The sequence below is a fragment of the Camelus dromedarius genome, chromosome Y (assembly GCF_036321535.1).
Source record: "Camelus dromedarius isolate mCamDro1 chromosome Y, mCamDro1.pat, whole genome shotgun sequence".
Lineage (NCBI taxonomy): Eukaryota > Metazoa > Chordata > Mammalia > Artiodactyla > Camelidae > Camelus > Camelus dromedarius.
The window spans coordinates 18,834,720-18,857,831 of NC_087473.1; the positions used below are offsets into that span (position 1 = coordinate 18,834,720).

Here is a 23,112-nt window from a genome sequence, read left to right on the forward strand (position 1 = left end):
CAACCACGTATCCTAAAAGTTATTACATTCCTAAAACTTATAAACACTCGTAAGTGTTACTACTGACCCCAGAGAGCCTCCACTGATGTGGGTTACATCTGCCAGTGTTTACCACATTTGAAATTAAAACGGAAATTTAAAAAAACTCAATTTGCATAAAATAATACACTCACCAATGGTTACCACGAATCAGGTTTTCAACGATACGGTAACGGTACTTCCTGGAGTAAAAAATCTTTGGAGAGATGAGTGGCCTGGTTTCACATTTTTGTTCCTCCCTTTCGTGTCCAGCTTAATCCAAGGGGGCTGCTTTCTTCTGTCTCACTCTGTCCGGCACGATGTGTTGTGTTGAGGGATAGGGAGAAAATGCAGCCACGTTCAGATTTATAGTCAGAAGAAGGACACCACCACAGAAGTCGTAAAAAAAAAAAAACCTCCTTGGGGGAACCCCCTCAGGGTTCCTTGGAACCCCACTTTGAGAATTGGGGCTGCCACGCCAACGGCAGGGTACGTTTGCCCCCCGACGAGCTCATGCAGTGGGCGCGCCCACACGGCCGCCACCCCCGACGGCAGCAGGGCGCCCCGCGCCCCGCGGGAGCAGGCAGCTGCCGGGCGGGGGTGGCCGGCGCCTGGGCGCTGTACGCCGGTCACGCTGGCGACAAGCACCACTTCCCACCGGGGCGGCCGGGCTTCGGAGCTCATCACAGCCAGGGACGCAGAGGGATGCGGCCCTGCCCTTGCCAGCGCGGCACCTGTGCTCACACCCGAGTGGGATGATGTCACGTGGTGCACAGCCACATTTCTGCATTTATTTGGAATCTTTCATTTTTCTGATGGATCTACCTCTGCTTCTTATTCATTCATGTCTGTTTTTGTACTTCATACTTCTTTTATTCATTTATTTGTTTGTTTTTCTACTTTCTTTTCTCTGTAATACATTTGTGTGTCGGTTTCCTGGGGCAGCTGGAACAAATGACCACAAACCAGGGACTTAAAACCACAGGCATCCATCCTCCCCCCCTCCTGGAGACCAGACGTCTGAGGTCAAGGTGTCGCAGGGCCGCGCTCCCTCCGAAGGCTCCAGGGGAGGGTCCTCCCTGCCTCTTCCAGCTTCTGGGGGCTCCAGGCGTCCATCCCTGGGCTGGTGGCCGCCTCCCTCCCGTCTCTGCCTTTGTCTCCATGTGGCGTCTCCTCTGTGTCTGTGTCTCTCCTCTTCTGTCTCTTCTAAGGACACCGTCCTTGGATGCAGGGCCACCTCCTCCAGGAGGACCTCCTCTCAGGTCCTTCGCTAATTTCATCTGCAAAGTATATTTCCTCTTTAGTCTGTTTCACATTTTTTCCTGTTTCCAGATACTAGAAGGGATACTAGTCTTAGTTTGTGTTACCTGGACTACAGTCTTTATGTGTGGGAATATGCCACAGACAGTACATAAGTGTACGGCGTGGCTGTGTGCCAGTAAAATTTTATTGACAAGAACAGGCTCGGGGCCATAGTTTGCTAATCCACAGGGTGTAGATCTTTGTGCCTAAAGATACCAGCTGGAAACCAGCCTGACTGTCACTCACCTCCCAAAGTAGGACGTAGGAGAATTCATCTACTGTGGAATCAGGTGTTGGCTTCTGTAGGGTTGCAGACAACCTGAGCCAGAAGAAGACACAACACAAGGTCAGCCATCCTCTTCGATTTGGCCTCAAAGATTCGTTGAGCACCTACTGTGTGCAGGGCGCTGTGTCTGCAGGAAGAAGACGGATGTCCACTCATGCTCTAGTGGGGGGGGCATTTTTAATGCCACCCAGGTGACCACATTGTTCATCAGATGGTCTTGGGGTTCTTGCCTTTTCTCTGCTGGCCTGTGGTCCATCATGCTCGGCCTCTTGGAAGTGACCCCTCGCCTCTAGTCCCGAACTATCCACCACTCCTCCGTGTCAGGAAAGAGCTCACATGAAATAATTTACCTTCTGCCCGTGGTGGGCAGAGAGCGTCATCCTTAATGCGACAGGGGTGATCCACCCTTGCTCGCCCACTAAAAATCCATGTTTCTGTTTCTTAACAGGTTCCCTCCGTTTTTTGATGACAACGCCTTTGGCATTTATCAAAAAATTCTTGCGGGCAAGATAGATTTCCCCAGACATTTGGATTTCAGTGTCAAGTAAGTAAACCAGTTCCCTCATCATTGGATGTGTTTAATTTTAAAGCATATTAAAAAAAAAAAAAATCACAGCCAAGGCATCTGCCTAGCCGGGTCCCAGCCCTGCCTTATCCCCTGTGCTGTGCTGAAATGATTTTGGGAATTCATCTAAAGGCATTTGTTACTGTATTTAATGAGAGAACCGTTTTGTTATTTGGCAAGTAGGGCCTCCCTCCGCCCTGCACCACCCGCAGGTTTTGTGCTTGGCACAAGTGGTGATGGATTTAGCAGAGTTTATCTTTTCTCTCCCGCTTCAATTAATCTCATCCCTAAAATCTTTTCCGGTGAAAACATTGAGTCATGAGTTTGTTGCTTCAAGACTTTCTGCATTGCTTCACTGTTACTCAGTTTGGGTATGCATTTTTGTGGCTCTGGGTGGGGGGAAAGAACTAATTTTTTTTTTAAAAGATAAGGGTGCTCTCGGTTTTCCAAATACCTTACTCCATGAGTCAGCTCCTGGCCATCTGGACCGTATGCTGTTTCACTGTCTCTCCCAGATACATCGATAGGTGCCCCACACTCCTGCTGATGACAAAATGGAGTTAATTATGGTTAGCTGAGAACTAAGCTTTTGTCTCTTTTTCTTTGCTACATGTTTTAAAAGTAAGCCATGGAAACTGAGTGCAGAGAAGTCGTGTTATTTCATGACAGTGTTGGCCTTCTAGGACCACTGGCTGCATCCACGTCTTGTTTCTCAGTGGTCGGTGCGCTCACTGTCCGGAGAGGTCCTTGGTCTGCATCCTGTGTTTCTCTTGGCTTGTGTGGGCCGGAGGTTGTGTTTGACGCACCAGGCAGGTTCTGACAGATTTTAGGAAGAAAACGAGGCTCCAGCTAAACATAACCATCCAGAAGGGACACTCTATACCATGAATGGTCAGATAGCGAGGTGACAAGGGAACTATGCACCCCAAAGCCTGTGGCTCTAGGAAGACACGAAGGAGCATCCTAGGATTTCTCTCCCACGTCTCACATCCCATCAGCTTCTAGTGATTCTATTTCAAACGGATGGCAAAACATGTTTAAGATGGGGTTGCGCGTGTACCAGCAAGTCGCCGGTGATTGGATGGGGTTAACGTCTGCCGACGCCCACGTCCAGCCCTGCCCCAGTACGCTGCCTGGGACTCTTCCTGGGAGCACTTGTGCACGGCTGCCATGGGCGCGACTCAGCTGAAGCCAGGGAGACACTTGCTTTTGATCCGCAGGAACTCTCTCAGCGTCCTCACAGTCAGCCACCTTTTTCTGTAGGCATCTCCTGGTGTTGGGCAGTTCAGAAGATGCCCTGATGGAACGCCCTTCCTCTTCCAAGGAGTGTCTTAAATTCTCCCAGGAGATGTCTCCCCAAGACAGGGGAGGGTCCATAAATCTGAGGTCGTTTATTGGGTTCTGTTCATCCACTGAGTAGGTTTCCAACATTTTGGGGACAAGAAGGTGTTAGAGAAACAGAATAACCCTAACCACAGTTCTGGTCTCCTGCCGCCGCCTCCTCCTTTTTCTCTTGGTTTATCTTTACTTTTAAGAGCGAAGCAGCAGAAGCTCTTCTGGAATCCTTTGGACCCTAATGAGTCATTTCTTGCCCAATTTACTGTCCCTCTGTGGCTGTGAGTGTAGAATTCTGAGTGAATTTTTCAGGTGGTGTGTTGGTTCATGCAGCCTCAGCATCTGACCACGTCCGTCTGTGTCTCGGGATGGACGTGAAGATTCTTGATAAGATTGCATCTAATTGAAGAGGATTGAAAAGCTTTGGGGCTGGCTGCCAGCTTGGTAGAACTCATCTTCACAAGCGTTTCTTCATGCCTGAAGGTGGTCCAGGAGACGCCAGCTGGCACCGGGATCCGAAGTAAGATTTAGAATTTCAGCCGCGGTGAATCGAGGGGCTGCCAGCAGACACACAGCCCGTCCCAGGAGCGATCTGCGCCCCCACACCCACTCACCTCTCAGATGCTTCCCGAGTACCTACCTGGCTTTGACTTTTCTGGTGACCCCTTTTCCTCTGCACCCTTTCCTTTCAGGGTTGAGTGAGGGTTTTACAAGGCTCTGATTTTGTATCTTAAATACGTCTTTGTCTTCTTGGAATCCCAGTACAGGCAGCTTTAATTATAATTCACTGCTAGGGTGGCAGAGGTGTTAAAAAAAAAAAAAAAAGCAAAACAGGAAGAAGAAAAAACACAGGTGTTTGGAGATGTTTTGGGAGTGTGCTATTTGGTGACATTGTGGTTGGGTTTTTTTTTTGCTTGTTTGTTTTGTTTTGTTTGGGTATGTCAGAATACTGCAGGAGACAGTCCATAAGTACAGGAAAGGTATCTAAATGTTTCAGCCCTCTTGTGTTCCTCTTCCCTGCTCATGAGTATGTGCTCTGTACGTGATGGGTACAAAGCCCCAGCCTTCCGTAAGCCAGTGTCCCCAGCTTTTCCCTTTGAGGTGGAGCTGCGGAGAAGCCTTCAGGGAGCCCGGTTCTTCTTAAGGACGTGTCGTGTTGGGAAACTCTGTTCCAGCTTCTCCTTGACAAAGTTTGGGATCAGTAGGAACCTGGGAGACTCAACCAGTCCAGACCTGAGGGACCCCGGGTCACCAGAACCTCACATTTCTCACTTGACCAAGCACCTGAGCCTCCCCGGCTGCACACGGACCCCAGGACGTTGCCCGAGTCTGGGTCTGTGCTCCTGACCCCAGAGTATGGGGGGTCAGGAAAGTTTAGATGTTGAACACTGACTCAGGGGTTTTGATTGTCCTGGAAAAAAAATCCTTATAGGCTTGAAGTCCTCGAATATTATTAAACATAATATATTCAGTGTATTACACACTTACACACACGCGATACTTTTTACCTCCTTAACTGTTGCCCTCTGAGCTAGCCTGTCTTCTGAAGGTGCTGAAACCCATCAGTTCCCACCCTGACTGACCGCCTGCTGAATTCCGACACCGTCTGCCACTTAGAAGGAAGATCTAAGTGACCCAGCAGATGCGAAAAAGCTCCAGTAATTTGTACGCTTCTGGGAAAGCCAAGTGTGGCAAAAGAAGAATGCCACGATGAGCAGACTCCCGGGGCAAAGCGTGGCCGTTTATTTCGGTAAAGGCACATGGCAGGGACGACCTTGACAGGTATATTTGAAATGAAGCCTCAGAGTCCCCGGGCCAGGTTCATTTTCCGCTCACGTTCAGAGGCGTCTCTTCTCTTCCATGATTTAATCAACGTCTCCCCCCTTATCTAGGTCCCCGTGGGCTGGCAACTCCCGGCGTTGCATAAATCGCTCAGGCTTTTATGGCCGTCAGCCTGCCGCGTTGGCCGGCGTCCATATCGAGATGTCTGTGTTTCTGTCTCCTTCCCCCATGCAGAGACCTCATCAGGAAATTGCTTGTTGTCGACAGAACAAGGCGACTGGGAAACATGAAGGTAAGTGTGTTTGCGTCCGCGTGTCTTGAGCAGGGTGCTCCCAGTGCGTGCCTCACCTCCACTTCATACACATCAACAAAGGCAGAGCATTTACATGCAATTGTTGGCCACGTTTCCGGTCTGGGATTTTGGGGCATTAAAAATCAGACTCGGTCTACACCCTGTCTCCTCATCCCTCCACAGGAGCCCGTGACTCCATGGTGATCTCGAAGTTACTCATCATTATCTTATTTATTTACTTTTCTATCTTTAAATAGCATCATTGAACTAGAATTCACAGAAAATTCAGCTTATGCATTTAACGTGGACAGTCTAGTCTCTTGTACTATATTTGCAGAATTGTGCAGCCATCACCGCAGTCAGTTTTAAAGACTGTTTTCATCCCGTCCAAATGAAACCATGTGCCCTGGAGCTATCACCTGTCCTTCTGTCCTTCCTTGCCCTGGGCAACCTCTAGTCTACTTTTTGTCCATATAGATTATCCTTCTCTGGGCTTTCATAAAGATGCAATCATAGAAAACTTGGCTTCTTGTGTTTGGCTTCTATCATGGAATATCCTGTGTTCACTGTCCGTCCACATCGTAGCCTGTGTCAGAGCTCCACTCTTTTTCATGGCTGAGTAATATTCCCCTGTGTGGATGGACCCCATTCTGTTTATCCATCCATCCATCCATCCATGGACGCTTGGGTTGCTTCCACTTTTTGGTGGTGGTGAATAGTGCTGCTGTAAACATGGGTGTGGAGGTTTGTGTGTGAGCTAGTCATTATTTTAGAAATCGTATGCCATGTGTGATTTTCTCAGACTTTTCATCTGGAGGGAAATATATGTAAGGGACTGACTTGTGTAAGCGGTGTGATGTTCCCTTTGCCTGTTTCAGTTCTGTATTGACACCGCTGAATTTGAGACAATCCAGGGACCTCTTCTTAGCTATTTCTAGGCCTGGGTGTCTGTGGAGGAACTTGGACACGGATTAGTGTCTTGGCCCTGTCAGCTGCAATCTTGAGAGACAAAGTAGAATTGTGCATGAGACTTGAACCCCAGAGATCTCTCAGGCTCTCTAGTTTTGGGGGTGTATTCATTTCTTGGGGCAGCTGTAACCAATAACCACAAACTGTAGGCTTCAAACAACAAGAATTCATCCTCCCCCAGTCCTGGAGGCCAGATGTCTGAGGTCAAGGTGTCCCAGGGCCGCGCTCCCTCCAGAGGCTCCGGGGAGGGTCCCTCCTGCCTCTTCCAGCTTCTGGGGGCTCCGGGCGTCCATCCCTGGGCTGGTGGCCGCCTCCCTCCCGTCTCTGCCTCCGTCTCCACGTGGCTTTGCCTCTGTGTCTGTGTCCCTCCTCTTCTGTCTCTTCTAAGGACACTTGTCACTGGATTTAGAGTCTACCCTAATGATGTCATCTTAACTTGTTTGCATCTATAGAAACCCTCTTTCCAAACAGACTCACATTCACAGGTCCTGGGGCTCGGGGACTTCCACGGAGCCTCTGGGGCAATGGGGCAGTGATGCACAATTCAATCCGTAACAGGTCACATTTGTCCAAGTCATTCATGGACCTTGGCCCGTGTGTTCAGGTCCTCAAGGAGGGGGCTAAAAGCTAACTTGGACATCACTGGTGAAAGAAAGAAATCTGCAAAACAAGAAAGTTGTTCATCCAGTACCGGACTGCTCCTCTCCTCCTGGTGCTACTCATTCGGACTGTTTCTCTTTTTCCTTCCAAACATACCATTGTGTTTAACGCCTTCATCCTCTGTGGACAGTGCCCTGTCCTCCACACCTGGGGGGTTTCTAGCAGCTACTTTCTCTTTCACTTCACTTTCTATTTGTTAAAACTATCTGTCTACCTACCCACCTACCTATTTATATATTTATTGTCTGTCTATCTGTCTGTCAATCCATCCATCTAATCTATCTATCTATCCATCCATCTATATCTACCTACCTACCTACCTACCTATCCATCCATCCATCCTTCCATCCACCCAACCATCCATCCATCTGTCCATTCTGTGTCTTATCTGTCTATCTACCTATCTTTCTATCATACCTGTTTATCCATCCATCGTGTCTGTTATCTGTCTAGCTAGCTAGCTTGATTTCATTTATCATTATACGTGTCTGTCATCTTTTACCATCTATCTAGCATCTTTTCCTCTATCACTTATCAATCATGTCTGTGTATCTATCCATGTGTTATCTACCTGTCTGTCCGCTATCTACCAGCTTATGCATCTGTCATCTGTCTTTCATTTATCAGTCATCTCTGTTACCTTTCATCATCTATCACCTATACCTCTTTTATCATCTTCCATCATCTGTCTATCCATTATCTATCTATCTATCATCTGCCGTCATCTGTGTCTAGACGTCATAATACCGTAGCATCCATTCCAGGTTTGAACTTCTAGAGAGTAAAGTTTCAGTCTTATTTGCCTAGTCTTAGCATCGCTCAAGGGAACACTCCACAGATACGCACTGTTTGACTTACATAGGGATGGAGAGAAATAGGGAAAGGAAGAGAGCTGTCAAAGTGACAGGGTTGGAAAAAAGCAGAAAACACTCACATCCCTGTTTCTTTCCTTTTGTAACTGAGGATTTTCTTTTTTGAGAATAAGTCACTTAAGACTTTAAAAAATATGAACTGATACAAGTTTTAAAAACAAGCTTAAATTCAGATGCATTGGCTCCTGTGTCACAATAGTTCACATATTTCTATCTTACAACTTCACACCTTTAATTGATTAAAAAGTGGCTACAAATATGATTTTTAAAAAAGGAGAAGGAGGCAGTTGAAGGCTTGCAAGGCACTTGGGAGGGATTTTCAGAGGTCGTGGTGCTGCTGGTGTCTGCCAGCTGGCCTTTGGTGCCGAAGCTGAGGCCCAGGCAGACAGACCTTAACGCACATTGTTATCTGGGAGATGATGCTGGGTGGCTGTCAAGCTCTCCGTGGCTGCAGTCCCGGTCACGTGACTTACTGGCTGAGCACGTAAGCACTTGCTTGGTACAGCAAATTGTAATCTTTAGTGAACCTCGGCTTCTGTGTTTTTTTAAGTGAGCATACTTTTATCTGAAGAAAACAGCTGACAGACTCAGACCTCACCGTGTGTCAGTCTAATTTTATGACCAGAGACTGAAGCACAATTACATTTTGGTCTTTGTGGCCCCGAGTAGTGTACACACACGAGCATCATGGCTAGATTTGTTTCCACTGTGAAGGAAAGCAAATGGAAAACAACTGCATTCATGTTTTCCCCTAGTAGCTCACACTCTAGGTACGAGGACTCGGAACATAGCAACCTCTTGTTGGTTTGTTCCATTATTTGTTTTCCTTATACTAAATCGTGTAGAGATTCCTTGGAATATTTTCTTCCCTGTCAACGTCCTGTACACTGACGACACACGTTTCTTTCAAAGAACGGAGCAGAGGACGTGAAGCGACATCGGTGGTTCCGGACCGTGGACTGGGAGGCTGTCCCACAGAGAAAACTGAAGGTACAACCTCCGTCAACAGGCAGCTCCTAGCTGGGTAGCTCTCCTGAGCCAAACACAGGCTCTGACGCTGTGACTGACTGACTTCTGACTGATATGTAATCAATTTGTTCAGTGCAACCATTCATCTCAAATTGTTCATAAGCCAAGTTCCCCGTTCAGGGGCCATCTTAGCTGAACAGTCACCTCATGGCGATTAAGACCCTGGCTTTTGCAGTTGGATTTTTTTTTTTTTTTTTTGAGACCTGGCTCCATCCTTCGCTAGTTCTGTGACCATGTCTTATGATCTGTCTCACCCCTTTCCTTTCTAATGGGGAACAGTGGCTGGAATAACACAGATGATGTGTGTGTCCAGCTTTTAGGCATATGGCGCAATGATGGTGGTAGACGAAGAATATTCTGAGGCTCACCTTTCTTTGAGCTGAATATGTTTCTGGCAGGTGTCCTCAGTGGTAATGGTCTCACGTTTTCACTTTAAAGTCAATGATGAGACATAAATAATGCCTATGCCTGGGCCCCAGACAAGACTCTAGAGACAGAGCCTAGATCAGCCAACATGTGATAACCTAACATCCCGTTCCTCTCCAAACACGGCTTTGTGTCTTGCTGACCCCGCAGCCCCCCATCGTGCCCAAAGTGTGCAGTGAGGGCGATACCTCCAACTTCGAAGCCTATCCTGAGAACGACTGGAACACGGCCCCTCCGGTGTCGTCGAAAGACTTGGAAGTCTTCAAGAATTTCTGAGGGCAAGAATCCCCGTCTGGAAGGTGCAGGTTTACTCTTAGTAATTAAAAATGTTAAAAAAAAAAAAATCTACCCACAAACAGGTGGAGCATCGAAAAACAAAATCTGAACCAGAATGCCTAAGTCAATAAAAGTTTTTATAAAAACAAACAAGAAAAAGTCAGCAGGGTTGACATGACCTCCCGTGAAGGAGATACCGCGCTGACCGGGCAGAGCACCTCTACCCCGTGTGGAGCGGAGCAAGGCAGGGTCCTTCCCAGGGGCAGCGTGGGGAACACTCCGGCGCGTGTGGGCGGCGGGGCGGGGGCATCAGCGCCACCGTCGGCATCTCATTCCCCGGACCCACCCACCTGCCGGGACAGAGTCTGTACTGCTGAGTAAGACCCCTGGGAGGTGGGTGTGCGCCTAAATATTGGGAAGCACAGCTCCGCGGTTCCTGTTTGGGAATCCCTGAGTTCTAGACCAGAAGGCTTGCTGGGTATTTGGCTGTTAAGAAGGCATCATGGGAGAACACCTCATAGGGGATTTGCTAAGCTGAATTTGAGATTTAAAGGATGTGATTTTTTTTCAGTCTCTTAATTTCCGTGAAGCTTTGAAGGTCTTCGACTTTATGACTTTGAAGGTCTAGTTTGTTTGTTTGTTTTATTTACCTTGTATTTTTCGCCCCCATATCTAAGGGCTTGTTTTTGTCTTTTAAATTCAAAATTTTTTATTTTTTATTAAAGTAGAGTTGATTAACAATATTATGTTAGTTTCAGGTGTACAGCCAGGAGATTCAGTTATACATACAATTTTCTAGATTTTTTTTCCATTATAGGTTATAGGATATTGAATACAGTTCCCTGTAATATATAGTAGGTGCTTGTTGTTTATCTGTTTTGTATATTATAGCTTTTAATCTGCTAATCCCAGACTCCTAATGTATCCCTCCCTTCCCTGTTTCCCCTTTGGTAACCGTACGTTTGTTTTCTATGTCTGTGAGTCTGTTTTGTAAGCAAGTTCACGCCTCATTTTTGTAGACTCACAGTGAAATTATTTTTCACGTACTTTGGCCCATGGCGGGGGACACTATTTGATGACATTCTTGATGAACCTCTGGAAGTCAGGGGATCATTTCATGATCACATTGCTTTCTGTTTATTCAGCCAATCTGGATTTTGCCCTTCTAAAAGCCAGGCACGTTAATATTTGAATCTATCTCAGAGATTTAACGGGGAGTAACTTGCACATGAATCAGGACAAAGATCTGGTTGTTTTCCGGTAAGGGTGGTTCGGTGTGATGATTCTGTGCACAAAGGTAATTTCTTCATGAAGCAGAATTCTGAGCCCATAGGTGAGAACCACGGTCGGCTTAATTACAGGATTCCGCAGTGGCGAGGTAACCGTGTGATTAGGTGTTCGGTTTTGTATGCGTTATCACTTTTTGGCACGGGGCGGAGGTGACTGGGACAGCTGTCAGGGGAACGCTCGCCTCACTGCGCCTTGATGTTTATTCCATCATATAATATTTTCTCCGACTGTGAGGTCGTCCGGCGAAGCACGTTGAACCCAGGTTCCGGTTTACTCCGATCTCGGCGTGGGTGAGGGTGGGGTAGTTGTGGAGGAGAACGTCACAGAACACTGAAAACCCACCTTGGAAATCCTGATCGATTTCTCTCATGAGACATGTTCTGTCCTTAGAGTTCAGGCTGGTGGATCTTTGCTGTAAGAATTCCAAAGGAAAGCTTAGTTTCTTTTGTATGATTATTACTGTTCTTGTTAGAATTACAGACGTTCCCCAGGTATTTAAAAACGAACCAGATCTTTCATCTTGTTTCATGCCAGAAACGGGACAATTGGAGCCTGCCTGGGACAGGTGGCTGAGCCCGTGCAGAGCTGAAGAAAGGTCTTGACGGGACCAGGACATTCCCACGTTTCTGGACGTGTGGATGTGGACCAAGACGCTGCAGCCCTGTTGGCCTCCGTGCATCTGTCATCGTTTAAGCAACTGGAAATCCACTGCACAGTAGGACGTTTAGAACAATTGTTTGCTGGTTGATTTTATCTTCTGTTTCAGCTTTTGTGTTCCTACTGTGATAGCTTGGTTGTTTTTTTTTTTTTTTCCTCATAGACTTGACGTTACACGTTTGAGCTGAACTTGTTGAGATACAACCACAAATTGCGTGTGGGTGCGTGCGCGTGTGTGTGTGTGTCTGAAAAAGACAGTGTGATTGGAGCACAGTTTGTCCAGTGTTTCTGCTTTCTAGAGGTTATGGTTTTTATGTTTCAGTATTTTTTTTCAAGAATCTATTCTCTTGGGGACAAAAGTCTAAACAGTATGATGTGTGCAGTTCTGAATCATCTTATATGCATTTTATGGTTCTACGTGAAGAAAATATTATATGTCGGTCTGTATCCAACACCTTTAGTGCTTCGTGTCTGGAAACCTCGGGTCTTGAAACCAGAAAGAAAGGGAAGGGGATGGGGGTTTCAATTTTAGTACAAGACTCGCCATTGACCATGAACGTTATTCAAGGAGTTTTTCTGTATCACATTGAAAAAATGTCATGCTCCGCAGAGGGACGGCTGCCTATGAAAAATGCCAGCTGAAGTCCCTCGCCTAGAACCCATTTCCTAAAGCATGACAAGTAGCTTTCCGATTGGCTCAATGAGCTTTCCCGCAAAGGTTCTCTTTTCCCTTCGGTTTTGGGAAAAGTGAGAAACGGAACAAAAAGCGATGGAAACATCTGAACCCCTGCTCAGTTTTCGGTTCTCCTTGGAACCGTTCAGCGTGAGTCTGTGTAACCACACGCTCTGGTTTCGTAGACCTGGTGGGCTTGTGCAGAGTGACCACTGACTGAGATGTCTTTGTCTTTGGACCTGGTTCTGACGACGCCCCGGAGGTTTACTCCGCCGTGTCCTTCCCTGAGGAGTGACCCCACGGCGGCCGGCTGTTGAGTAGGCGTCTTCTCCAAGACAGGCCATGAGTAGAGGTCCTTGGGGCTCGTGTGGTCTCCAGTTCATTTCCTCCTCTACTCTTCTGCTCCTGCTTCCTGGTTCTAAACTTTGCTGTGAAAATCTGCGGGTTCTGCGTGTTCTGGGTTGACTCCGAGTGGCTGAGACCTGTTGTGCATCCGGCCATCGGACCCAACCGTCACCTCCCCGTGGGGTCTGGGCATTCGAGGAGTGGCTTCCAGAGCCGTCAGGGCGCGCAGGGCTTCGCCCAGCAACTTCTTTCCTATTCCTCTTCTCTCTTGCTCGGCCAAGGAAGGTCCAGCTCCTCCAGCAACCGGGATGGGGGCAGCGTCTGCCGTGGAGGTGTGCTGGTAAAAATGGTCTGGGGGACCCCACAGCTGGCAGCCCGCTCCCAGGCCCGCGCCGCTCGGGTGCACTTGGCTCAGCGGCCGCTGATTCGCCGGGCCGGGCCAGGAGGGTGCTTCATCCCGCCGTCTTTGCCACGTCTCTTTCCTGCAGCCACGTCTCGGGGTGTGCGGAGCTGCCTTTTGGGAAAACCATACATTTTTTTTTTCTTAAGCAGCAAAAATGTCAAAGGAGGTGCAGCCCCCTATCAGATTTGGCCAGATTCCATTACAAATCAGAAGGGAAGGCCTGCCTGGAGGGTGATGGGAAGACAAGTTACACCCATAAAAGCTTTAAATTGAGGGCACTAACCCCCCCCTTCTCATTAATGAGCAATTCTTCAAATACAAATCAACTCTGTAGGTGAGAGTGAGTCCGCGATTTAGTAAAACAAACTCTTTACAATGAATAACTCAATAAAAAGTTATTTCCAGAGGGCGCGGCTGGATGAACGTCACCGTGGAACTGTGTTTTTTCAGCCTGTGCTTCTGAGTCGCCGTGCTGTTTGCATTAAGCGGAGGCCCAGCACGGACTGAAAACCTCGGCACGCCATTCCTGGGCTGTTTCCGTCCTTGGATGTTAGGACGTTAAATCAGCAAAGTGAACTCGGACTGAGACACCAGGTGCATGAGGGAAAAAGCCCCAGGCTCGTGTCCTCTGCCTCTAAAAGTAAATCAGAATGATTATTTTGGAGAGCCTTGGGCTTAAAAAAATAGAAAATAAATGAAACACCTTCCTTGAACACAATACCAAATTGTACAGGACACCCGTTGCCCCCCAGACCTCTTTTTGGGTTTCATTCTTCCTGTCCGGGGCTTCCTATGTGCTTACATGAAGCTAGTGGCAAGAATGCACCACAGTGCATTGCCTTAGTTTCAGACAGATACGCCGGAGAAGCAAACTGCGAATGCATCAATGTCTTTGTTCTCGGAAAACACAGGAATCAGCCATCAGGCATGCAAAACAAACTGAAATTCAAAAGGATTTCCAAGAACGCCAGACGGCGTTCAGGTCCCCTTCAGGACACTCAGGTGCATTTCAGCATCCAAAGTGTGACCTGCCCGTGCGTGGCTGGGGTGATGGGGCCGTAAATTAAACGGTGTGATGTAATGCAAAAAATTGGTGTGACCAAAACGTGTCTTAAACTCGTACATCACTCAGGACGTACAACTGGAGAATAATTTTTACTTGGTGGAAATTCTGAAATTTTCATGTACGGGATTGAAAATGATCAGCCTGCAGAGTTTTGAAGAAGATTCGTGGAACTCAGCACAACCTTCAGAGCTGGCAAGTGATAGATTTATTTTGTCCTATGCAATTTGACACGTTGGCAATGGTTTCTTAAGTGAGGACGCTATTTAAAATGTCTGTAGGAAACGTGTACATTGCAAGAGGTGGATGGAGTGTCGCCAGCCTGCCTTGTTAGGCACCTGTAAAGCCAAGAAGGATGTAAAACCGCAGCTCGTCCTACAAGCGTATCGTCCGCGGTCATTGGCCGACGTCCAGTTCCTTCCCCGCCAGTGTCAGAACCCTTCTTATCAACAATGTGTCGTCTGCCGGCAATGGGAAAAGTGTGAAGTCTGCTGTCGGTGACACACAACATGCAAAAGAAGCCCCACCAGCCACATTGGGGTGTCCATGCCCCCATCGCCACGATGCTTGAAAACGCCACGCTCCATTCCTGGTCCTGGGGCGGCCGCAGCATCACACGTTTGTACGTGTCTCACACGGTGTCCTGTCTCAGTCTCTGCGTCAGGCCTCACCTGCTCCCGATGGCAGAGTCCCCGGCAGCGCTCGGGTCGAGCGACGCGACTTTCATTTGCCACTTCTACGTGCCGTTGACCCACGTTACCTCTCGATTTGGAACCACTGTAACCAGGATCCACGGCTCCATGCTGTCCGCTGACCACGCTGAGGGACCACTTTGTCGGCAGCCAGGACCACTCCCAAATCCTCGCCCTGCCCTACGAGTGCAAGGAAGATTGTCTGTTTTTTTCCCCTCATCCCTGTGATTTTGCATCAGAAAATGGACACCATCCCAGAAGCCCTCAATCGCCCAGTTGAGATTTGAAATGAGACGCCTGTGTTGTCCTTTTCCCAGTGGTCCGTCTACCCAGCGAGTATTTCAGACCCGTTGGCCGCATCCTACGTGCTGCACCATGTGTCCCTGTTTCTGACTTAGCTAATTCAACTTGAGTGGATGTAACCAAAAACAGAAAAAAGCACAGGCATAGTTGTCTTAATAATGTGTTTGAGTCGGGTGTGTGTGTGTGTGTGTGTGTGTGTCTTGGTGGAGGTGGAGCGTGGAGGGATGTTTCCCCCAAGGACGACGTTTTGGTGTCAGGTTGGTTTTTGCAGACCCAGGGAGCAGCCCTTCGTGACAAAAGGGAAATACCCCGTAACGGTTTCATCTCAGCTGTGTTTCAAAACGTTCCGTTGATCTGCTGTTTGATCCGGTGGCCACCTCTGTGATTTAAGTAAAAGTCATTCAGGCTGTGTTTTCACACCTGGGATTTGAAGCCTTTCGACTTCCAGGCTGTCTTGCTTCGGTCCCTCAGATTGGTTCCCAGCTCTGCAAGGCGGTCGTGGCTTCCTTCTTTCCGGTGAGAATGGACCCCCTTGAGCAGGTGCGGCACGTCCCCGGCGTGTCCCCCACCCGCATCCCTGCCGGGTCATCCCAGCTTCTCGTGTGCATAAAACAAACAAAACAAAACAAAAAACAACAAGAACAAAAAGCCTGTTTCTAACCCTGTCAATTCCTTGCACAATGAAAATCACTGTGATTTGTATATATAAAATTTGACTGCTGTCTAATTTATGGAATGATACTATGGATTCCAAATTTGTTTAATAAACTTTGTATCTTTGAAGATAAAGTCAGTCTCTGGTCTGCTTCTTCTGTCATGGGAAAACCTGTAGCTTTTCTGCTCTCATGGTATCTGGGTGTTAGCACTCTTACCTTTTCTTTTGAATTTCGTATATTTATTGAGATGCAATATTCAAAAAATTGTATTTGTCTCAGGTTTGCAACATAATGATTCTACATACGTGTATATATCAAAAAACACCCCACGTCTTTTTAACATCCATCACCTTAACGTAGTTACAAAGTTTTTTTCTTGTGCTGAGAATTTTTAAATTCTGTTCTCTTAAAACAACTTTGAAATATAAGATTTAGTGTTACCGTCTCTTCTTCAACTGAGGGACAGATGGTAAATGTTTTTGGCATTGCGGGACACACGGCGTGCGTGAGCAGCCCTGGACAGTATGTAAATGAAGGGGTGTGGCTTGTGTTGAAATAAAGTTTTATTTATAAAAAGAGCCTGGGGGGCCAGATTTGGCCCTCAGGCTGCGGTTTGCCAACCTCTCATCTCATGCCTGAGGGTGACTTTGCAAATCGCCTTTGCACCTGGTTAAAAATTTGCTGTCATCACGGTCATCAGTCAATAAAATAGTGGGTTTTATTTTTTATTTTTATAAACTATAGTCAGTTTACAATGCTGTGTCAGTTTCTGGTGTAGAGCACCATGTAGTTTTTTCAATCGTAAGATATTTGGCATACAGCATTCTGAGAAGGTGTCCCCTGTGTTGGTTTGATACATTTATGTATTACAGCATAATCATACTTGTAGTACACAGCCATCATTTTTTTTTTTATGGTGAGGAGAATTCAGAACTAGTCTCTTAGCAAGTGTGATATTTATAATACAGTATATTGTGTATAACCACTGTGTTGCACATTGGATCTCCAGGACTTACTCATCTATGGCTTGTAACTTTGTGCCCTTCGACCAGCATCTCTCCTATTCACCCCTCCCCTCCTGGCCCCCGGTAACCTACATTTTATACTGTTTCTATGTGTTTGGTGTTTTTACATTCCACATATAAGTGAGATCATGCAGTATTAGTTGTGTTTGTCTGTCTGTCTTATTTCACATAGCACAACGCCCTCAATGTCCATCTATGTTGTTGGAAATGGCAGGGTGTCCTTTTTTCATGGCTGAGTAATATTCCACTGTATGTATGTAACGAGCCATACCTTCTTTATCCAGGCATCCATAGATGGACACTTAGATTGTTTCCATATCTTCGCTACCGTGAATAATACTGGGGGTCAGATACCTCTTTGAGATGCAGATCAAAGCCACAGTGAGGCATCACCTCACCCCTGGCAGAGTGTCTATTATCAAAAAAGACAACAACTAAAAAGTGGGGGTGCAGATGTAGAGAAAAGGGAACCCTCCTGCACTGTGGGTGGGAATGTAAATTGGTGCAGCCCCTGTGCAGAACAGTTTGGAGGTCCCTCAAAAACTGAAAAAGAATTAATTTACGATTCTCAATCCCACTGCTTGGTGAATACTAACATGAAAAATATCGCAAACTAAGATACCTGCCCCCCTTTGAAGGTAACGAAACCGAAGCCAAGGGAAGCTAAGGTATTCCCACGAGATCTCACAGTTAATATGTCATGGAGCTGAGATTTAAACTCATTGGAAGGCCTGCTCACCCCAGTCACCCTGTGACATTTCAATCGTGAAAATATTCGGAGGCTCACTGAAGAGACAAATTCTGGATTCTCTATATTCTGATGAAAACATTGGATACTGGGTCAACCGTCCGGTGCTCAAGACCTCCAAGGAGTATATTGATAAGAGCATTGAGGATTTGACATTTTGTTTCCTCTTAAGGCAGAAAACCATAACCTGTTGAACCCCTTTGAGAGTCAAATTTATTTTCACAGGCAAGGGACCTTCCAGAAATACAAACAAGAGGCCGTTTTATAAACCTGTGCAGCTTCAAGTTTTAAAAAGCTAAACTTGAACAAAAAGAAAAATTATGACCTACCCACATGCAACCCACCCTTCATAGAATGGTAAGCACAAAGTATAGCGTTAATTATGGCACCACCGGTAGGGCGGGCGGTGAGGACGTATTGATCTCACATCACAGAGGCTTTGTACCTGTCGAACAGTGAGTGACCCCCTCCTCCCCTCCTCCCTCCCTCCCCCGCACACCCCTGGCACCCACCGTGGGGGCTGCATCTCAAGATTTCATCCTGAAACATTTCCCGTTCTCAAGGACATCTTGGAGAGGAGACTCCGGCTTCAGTATCTGGTTATAAAGGTCTGGCTTGGAGCCCACTGCAAAGTCAGCTTTTACAGTCCCCTCGGGGACAGTGTCTCGGAAAGCCGCTGGCCGGACTGTGATTCTCCATCATGAGTCAGAATTTGTGTGCAGACAGACTGCTTAAAACCAGTGCCTTAGAAAACGGGAGGTGGGGGAAAAAAAAACCCACACAAGGCAACGTGTTTCAAGTGATGTCATTCCAGAAAGTGGGAAGGAACAAAGGTTCCTTTGGCCCAGCAAGATCGAAATTTTTTTTCATTATCCTCATTTTCGTCAAACTGGGGAAGCGTGACCCACGTCCCTGGAAGGCAAGCGGGGCAACAATTGTCCTGGTGCAGAGGACATCCTCATGCCCGAGAACTCTCCGTTTCGTGATGGACGGATATTCAGATCCTTGTCTCTTCCCTGGGATCTGTTGGCTTTCCCTCCTAACCCTCCGGGAAGAAGCCCCTGCTGATGTGTCGGGGGGAAATTTATGCCACGTTCAGAATGTAGTCTTGCAAAGAAGTGGGGCCTTACCACAGGTCCTCGACATTATGTTTTCCAAACTTTTCCTGTGGCCGTGGAAACCTAGTTGGCAAAATTAAGCAAACCATCCAGAATTCTCTCCCTGTCTCTGCCTCACCCACACCCACACACATGTGCACACATACGCACACACATACAGACACACACACGCCTGAAACTCAAGTTGTCCAAGACAGTTGTAACATTTACAAAATGAATGGTGGGAGGATGGCATTCCTTCATAGGACTTTATTCATGGAGGAGCCCTGTTTTATTTCAAATTACCTTTTTTATGCTAGGAGGGACCCACAAAATTGCAACCGTGTCTCACTCTTGGGTCTGCCTCAGGGTTTTAAGAAACACTTTTTTTTAATCCTTCCCCACCCTTTCCTCTTTGGTGACTGTAAGTTTGTTTTCTGTCTGTGAGTCTGTTTCTGTTCGATAAATAAGTTCATTTGTGTCCTTTTTTTAGATTACACGTATAAGTGATAACATATGGTATTTTTCTCTCTCCTTCTGACTTACTTCGCTTAGAATGATGATCTCCAGCTCCATCCACGTTGCTGCTAATGGCATTATGTTGTCATTTTTAATGGCTGAATAGTATTCCATTGCATAAATTATACCACAACTTCTTTATCCAGTCATCTGTTGATGGACATTTAGGCTGTTTCCATGTCTTGGCTACTGTAAATGGTGCTGCTGTGAACACTGGGGTGCAGGTGTCTTTTTAAATTAAGAGTTTCCTCTGGATATATACACAGGAGTGGGGTTGTTGGTTCATATGGTAAGTCTATTTTTATTTTTTTAAGGAACCTCCATACTGTTTTCCACAGTGGCTGTACCAGACTGCATTCCTACCAGCAGTGCAGGAGGGTTCTCTTTTCTCCACAGCCTCTCCAGCGTTTGTCATTTGTGGCCTTTTGAAAGATGGCCATTCTGACTGGTGTGAGGACAGAACTGCCTTAATTTGCATTTCTCTGATAATTAGTGATACTGAGCATCTTTTCATGTGCCTGTTGGCCATCTGTACGTCTTCTTTGGAGAAATGTCTGTTTAGGTCCTCTGCCCAGTTTTTGACCATGTAGTGTTTCTTGATGAATTCTCTCTTTGCCTTGAGACAGCCTCTCACCTTCCACACCTCCCTGTCCAGAATCGTACCAGGCTGTCTCAAGTTGGGTTGACAGGTCTTCGTCTTAGATGGGAAACTTTATATGAGACGATACCAAATTCTTTTCATCTGCGTGGCCCCTGCCTGGTGCAGTGAACACCTCGTGCGTTAGGGAAATGTCACATGAATTCAAGTTGACTGTTCGTTTGGTCTTAGCAGAGTTAGTGTCAATACTTACTTTTATAGCCAGTCATCATCAGAGTTGGGGAGGGTGGTACATACAGACATGTGTTAGGCATTATAATCATGCGTGCTTAAGGAAATAATTGAAAAGGAGATAAATTACAATCCTTCAAAATATGCGTAGGCCTCCTCTTAAATCAGAATAATTGGAAAATTACTATTATTTAAAAATTCAGCTGAAATAATTGCAGGTTCCAAGCAAGGGTATAAGTTTTGCAGCATTCTGCTCCGTAACCAGGTAATTACAGATTATCAGTAACGACTCCATTCTGACTTTGGCCCGTGAAATGGAGAATAATTATTATTATTATAAGTTTTTATGGTTTCTTTTTTTTTTAATGGGGCTATCAGCTCTGAAGTCTGCTCATTGTTTCATAAATTGCTTCTTGCCAGATCGTTTTAGGATCTATTTTGGGGTTATAATGTGGTGGCTGTGGCCTCTTCTGATGAACTCATATGTTTTAATTTACTTCAGAAAGTTGTGGGACTCCAAGGCAATGGGTATTTCTGAAATTCATTTTCATTCCGTTCCAAGTCTTCACTCATGTGTTGAAAAGATGTGTTTTTACTTTCATACTGCTTGGGCCACCCAACCCAGATTTGAGTTTCAACATCAACACTGGTCTGCGCTCGAATGTTTTCTGAATTCCCTGCTTCATGCAGATAAGGACAACACACTGTTTAGGTGTTTAAAAAAAAAAACACCAAAACGTGCAACATCACTTTGACAGTTATTTTCTGAGTTACCTGGAGAACTTGACTGAAATGTAGGACTCTCAGCATTTAATTGGGCCACAATCTCTCTCATTAGGGAACTGGTCGTTAAGCCTTTTTTTTTTTTTTAACATTATGCTCTATTTATAGTTATTATAAAATCCTGGCTCTGTTCCCTGTGCTGTACAATGTATCCTGGTAGCTTATTTATTTTATACATAATAGTTTATACCTCTTAATCCTCTGCCCCTGTGGTGCCCCCTGCCACCTTCCCTCTCCTCACTGGTTTGTTCTCTAGATCTGAGTCTGCTTTTTTTTTTTTTTTTTATTACATTCACTTGTTTGTTTTATTTTTTAGATTCCATGTATAAGTGATATCATATGGTGTTTGTCTTTCTCTGTCTTACTTCTCTTAGAATAATGCGTGCCCAGTACATCCATGTTGCTGCAAATGGCATTATTTCATTCTTTTTCATGGCTGAGTAGTATTCCATTGTATAAATATACCACGTCGTCATTGTCTTTTTTTTTTAAAAAGCCCTCAAATCTTTAATTTTTTTTGAGTTATAGTCAGTTTACAATATGTCAATTTCTGGTGTACAGCACAATTTTTCAGTCATACATGAATACACAAATATTTGTTTTCATATTCTTTTTCTCTGAGCTACTACAAGTCTTGAATATATTTCCCTGTGCTATACAGTATACACTTGTTTGTCTATTCTATATATACCTGTCAGTATCTATAAATCTTGAACCCCCAGTCTGTCCCTTCCCACCTCTCTCCCCGCTGACAACCACAAGTTTGTGTTCTATGTCTGAGTCTGTTTCTGCTTTATGTTTAAGTTCGTTTGTCTTCTTTTTTTGTTTGTTTTAGATTCCACATATGAGCGATCTCATACGGCATTTTTCTTTCTCTTTCTGGCTTGCTTCACTTAGAATAATGATCTCCAGGTCCATCCATGTTGCTGCAAATGGCATTATGTTGTCATTTTTATGGCCGAATAGTATTCCATTGTATAAATATAACACAGCTTCTTTTTTTGTTTGTTTGTTTGTTTCGGCTGTGTCTTTTTATAAAAAGTGAGATTACATCGTGCAAATTACAAATATCCTTTCTCGCTCAGTAATGCATCACTGATATACTTCCATACCAATTGCTGTACATGTAACTTATTTTCAGTAGACCCTAAATATGAATGCACTTCAGAATTTTCCCACCTATTGTTTTATTCTATTCTATTATTTTTTTAACATTTTTTTATTGAGTAATAACAGTTTACAATGTTGTGTCAAATTCTAGTGTAGAGCACAATTTTTCAGTTATACATGAACATACATATATTCATTGTGACTTTTTTTTTGCTATGAGTTACCACAGGATCTTGTATATATTTCCCTGTGCTGTACAGTATAGTCTTGTTTATCTAATCTACATTTTAAAATCCCAGTCTGTCCCTTCCCACCCCTCCACCCCCTACCCCCTTGGCAACCACAAGTTTGTATCTATGTCTGTGAGTCTGTTTCTGTTTTGTATTTATTTATTTATTTATTTATTTATTTATTTATTTATTTATTTATTTATTTTAGATTCCACATATGAGCGATCTCATATGGTATTTTTCTTTCTCGTTCTGGCTTACTTCACTTAGAATGACATTCTCCAGGAGCATCCATGTTGCTGCAAATGGCGTTATGTTGTCGGTTTTTGTGGCTGAGTAGTATTCCATTGTATAAATATGCCACCTCTTCTTTACCCAGTCACCTGTTGATGGACATTTAGGTTGTTTCCATGTCTTGGCTACTGTAAATGGTGCTGCTATGAACATTGGGGTGCAGGTGTCATCCTGAAGTAGGGTTCCTTCTGGATACAAGCCCAGGAGCGGGATTCCTGGGTCATATGGCAAGTCTATTCCTAGTCTTTTGAGGAATCTCCATACTGTTTTCCATAGTGGCTGCACCAAACTGCATTCCCACCAGCAGTGTAGGAGGGCTCCCTTTTCTCCACAGCCTCTCCAGCATTTGTCATGTGTGGCCTTTTGAATGATGGCCATTCTGACTGGTGTGAGATGATACCTCATCATCTTACTTTATTTTTTTTTTTTCATTTTTTTAGCAGGGGAGGTAATTAGCTTTAGTTAATTATTTATTTTTAGAGGAAGTACTGGGGATTGAACCCAGGACCTTGTGCATGCTAAGCATGTGCTCTGCCACTGAGCTACACCCTCCCCCGCCCCACTGTGGTTTTGATGTGCGTTT

General features: G+C 45.6%; 1 protein-coding gene across 1 annotated transcript in view; it reads left to right on the top strand.

The window, feature by feature from the left end:
• The window catches only part of LOC105097368 (protein kinase X-linked), a 59,233-nt gene extending 43,206 nt beyond the window's left edge, over positions 1–16,027 (top strand). Inside the window, exons 5-9 of the mRNA XM_064483568.1 lie at positions 2,055–2,150; positions 5,523–5,580; positions 8,994–9,071; positions 9,687–9,835; positions 11,637–16,027. Coding sequence (XP_064339638.1) covers positions 2,055–2,150; positions 5,523–5,580; positions 8,994–9,071; positions 9,687–9,812 — 358 coding nt within the window. The 3' untranslated portion in view covers positions 9,813–9,835; positions 11,637–16,027. The remainder of the gene's footprint in view (positions 1–2,054; positions 2,151–5,522; positions 5,581–8,993; positions 9,072–9,686; positions 9,836–11,636) is intronic.
• The last annotated feature ends 7,085 nt before the right edge of the window (positions 16,028–23,112 follow it).